Source organism: Meleagris gallopavo, unplaced genomic scaffold, assembly GCF_000146605.3.
Source record: "Meleagris gallopavo isolate NT-WF06-2002-E0010 breed Aviagen turkey brand Nicholas breeding stock unplaced genomic scaffold, Turkey_5.1 ChrUn_random_7180001874167, whole genome shotgun sequence".
In the NCBI taxonomy this organism is placed as follows: Eukaryota; Metazoa; Chordata; class Aves; order Galliformes; family Phasianidae; genus Meleagris; species Meleagris gallopavo.
This window is the reverse complement of record NW_011138805.1, coordinates 24,154-26,367: the sequence shown is the minus strand read 5'-3', so window position 1 is coordinate 26,367 and position 2,214 is coordinate 24,154. Positions and strand designations below refer to the sequence as shown.

The 2,214-nt window shown below is 61.9% G+C and overlaps 1 protein-coding gene across 1 annotated transcript; it reads right to left on the bottom strand.

Moving 5' to 3' along the window:
* Nucleotides 1-6: 6 nt before the first annotated feature.
* Nucleotides 7-2,213, bottom strand: RBMS2 (RNA binding motif single stranded interacting protein 2; the record flags this gene model as incomplete). Its single annotated transcript, XM_010727174.1, has 10 exons — nucleotides 7-24; nucleotides 197-244; nucleotides 335-428; nucleotides 518-564; nucleotides 661-770; nucleotides 845-924; nucleotides 1,026-1,178; nucleotides 1,260-1,356; nucleotides 1,975-2,033; nucleotides 2,122-2,213. Coding segments are annotated over 10 exons (798 nt in total), but the record flags the coding sequence as incomplete, so codon positions are not given.
* Nucleotide 2,214: the final 1 nt, after the last annotated feature.

Sequence of the window (2,214 nt, the reverse complement as noted above, 5' to 3'; positions counted from 1 at the left end):
CACGGCGGGGGCCAGCACTGTGCCCTGCATGGCTCCATCAGCAAGGGGGGGGGGGACACAAGAGGGTGGGGGGAGCAGGGCCGTGGGGTGGGGGACACGGGGGGTTGGGAACAGCAGTGGGATGTGGGGCTGGGATGGTAGGGTTTGGGCTGGGGCTCTGGGGACCGGGATGTGCAGTGCCTCCTGCTGTGCTCACCGTGGGCTGCACAAGGTAGGACTGGTGCATCCAGGTAGGGCTGTGGACCTGCAGAGCAACCAACGGGTGGGAGCTGCAGCCAACCCGCTGCAGAGACCCCCATCCTGCAGGGAACCCCCACCCTCTACTCCCATATACCTGGTAGGAGGAGACAGGTGAGGGCAGGTAGGGAGCCAGGGCGGTGGGTGCAATCATCCTGTTGGGGGCCAGGCCGTAAGGTGCGGGGTAGAACCTGTGGGGTGGAGTCAGTGACGGGGTGGAGGCTGCAGCCATCTGCCCTTCCACCTCCCACCACAAGCATGGGGGCTGCGGGACTCTCACCCGTTCTGCAGCGCTGTGGCAGGGTCGTAGGCCAAGGTCACAGTGCCCTAGGAAGGGACAGAGGGGTCAGAGCTGCCCCATGGCGCTGCCCCCCAAGAAGAGCCCCCTCACTGTGCCCCATTCTGCCCTCAGACCCCATTTACCGCGTCACTGTCCCGGGCCCAGGCTCTCCCATTGGGCACAAACTTGCCCTGGCTCTGCCGTTTCTTCTGCCCTCCATCTGCAAACTTGCAGAGCAGCGGGTCCGGGGGGGCTGTGGGGAGGGCTGTCAGTACCACCAGGCGGCACCCAGCCACCCTCCCCCGCTGCCCTGCACCCCAAGTCTACCTGGCACCCCTGGGGGGGTCTTGATGTACTTCCCATTAAAGTGGGTGATGACAGCCTCGCACTTCTCCGTGGACTCCATCCTGGTGGGTGGGAGAACGGCTGGAGGGGCCCTTCTGGGTGTCCCCAGGGCCTCTGCAGCCCCTCGCTGTTCGCCCTCCCCCAGCCCCACGCAGCCCCATACCGTGCAAAGCCCACGCCACGGCTGGCCCCGTGGGGGTCCCGCAGGATGCGGGTGGACACAACCTGCCCAAAGGGCTTCAGCAGCGCCTCCAGCTCCTGCTCGTCCACCCCCAGCGGCAGGTTGGAGATGTAGAGGTTGGTGGGGTCCGTGCTCCTGTTGCTGTGGGGAGGGATCAGGGGGCAGCGGGGACACCCGCTGGGGTGGGTCTGGATTTTGGGGTCCCCCCCTTCGGGCCTTACCTTGGCCATCTGTGCCTGCACCCCGCTGGCCTTGAGAGCCGTCACTGCCTTCTGGGCTGCCGTGGGGCTGTCGAAGTCCACGAAGCCGTAGCCTTGGGGGGGGGGGGGAAGAGGAAGGGACATACAGAGTGAGAGGGGCGAGAGAGACCCCAAAGCCTTCAATCCCACCCCTACTACTCAGACCCCCAAACCTCAACATCCCCACCTTCTCCTTAGACCCTAAGTGCAGTGAAAAGGCCCCAAAATGCAAACCATCCTTCCTTGTCTTGGACCCTAAATATACTGGAAGTGACACCAAAGTCAATCTCCTCCCCTTAGGCCATAAAACCCAGCACTCCATTTTCCCCTTAGTCTCCACGCACAGTGAATGGGACCACAAAACCCTGACACTTTTCTTTTCCCCTCAGACCCTAAATATAGTGGGAGGGACCCCGAAACTCTGATCCCCTCCTCCCCCCAGACCCTAAATACAGCGACAGGGACCTCAAACCCCTGATACCCCCGAACTCCTTTTCTTTTAGTACAGTTTAAATGACCCCAAAACGCTGATTTCCACCCCCCCGTGCCCCACTTTCATCAGACCCCAAAATCCTGACTCCTCCCCCTTTCCTCTAAATACAGTAAAAAGGACCCCCAAACCATTACTCTCTTTCCCCCTTTATGCCCTAAATACAGCGAGATGGTCGCCCAAACCCCAATCCCACCCCCACCTTTGCACTTGTTGGTCGTCTTGTCCAGGATGGCTTTGGTGGAGACGATCTTCCCGTAACTGTGTAAGGAATCGAGTGTGTGGGGGGAGGGGGAATTCCAAATTGCCCCCCCCCCTCTTAACGAAGCCCCCCCAAGGCCCCACTCACGGCTGACACAGCTTCACCAGGTCCTGGTCGGTGGTCCCGGGGTGCAGCCCCCGGATGTACAGATTGGTTTTGCTCAGCTGTTCGCCCGCCCCC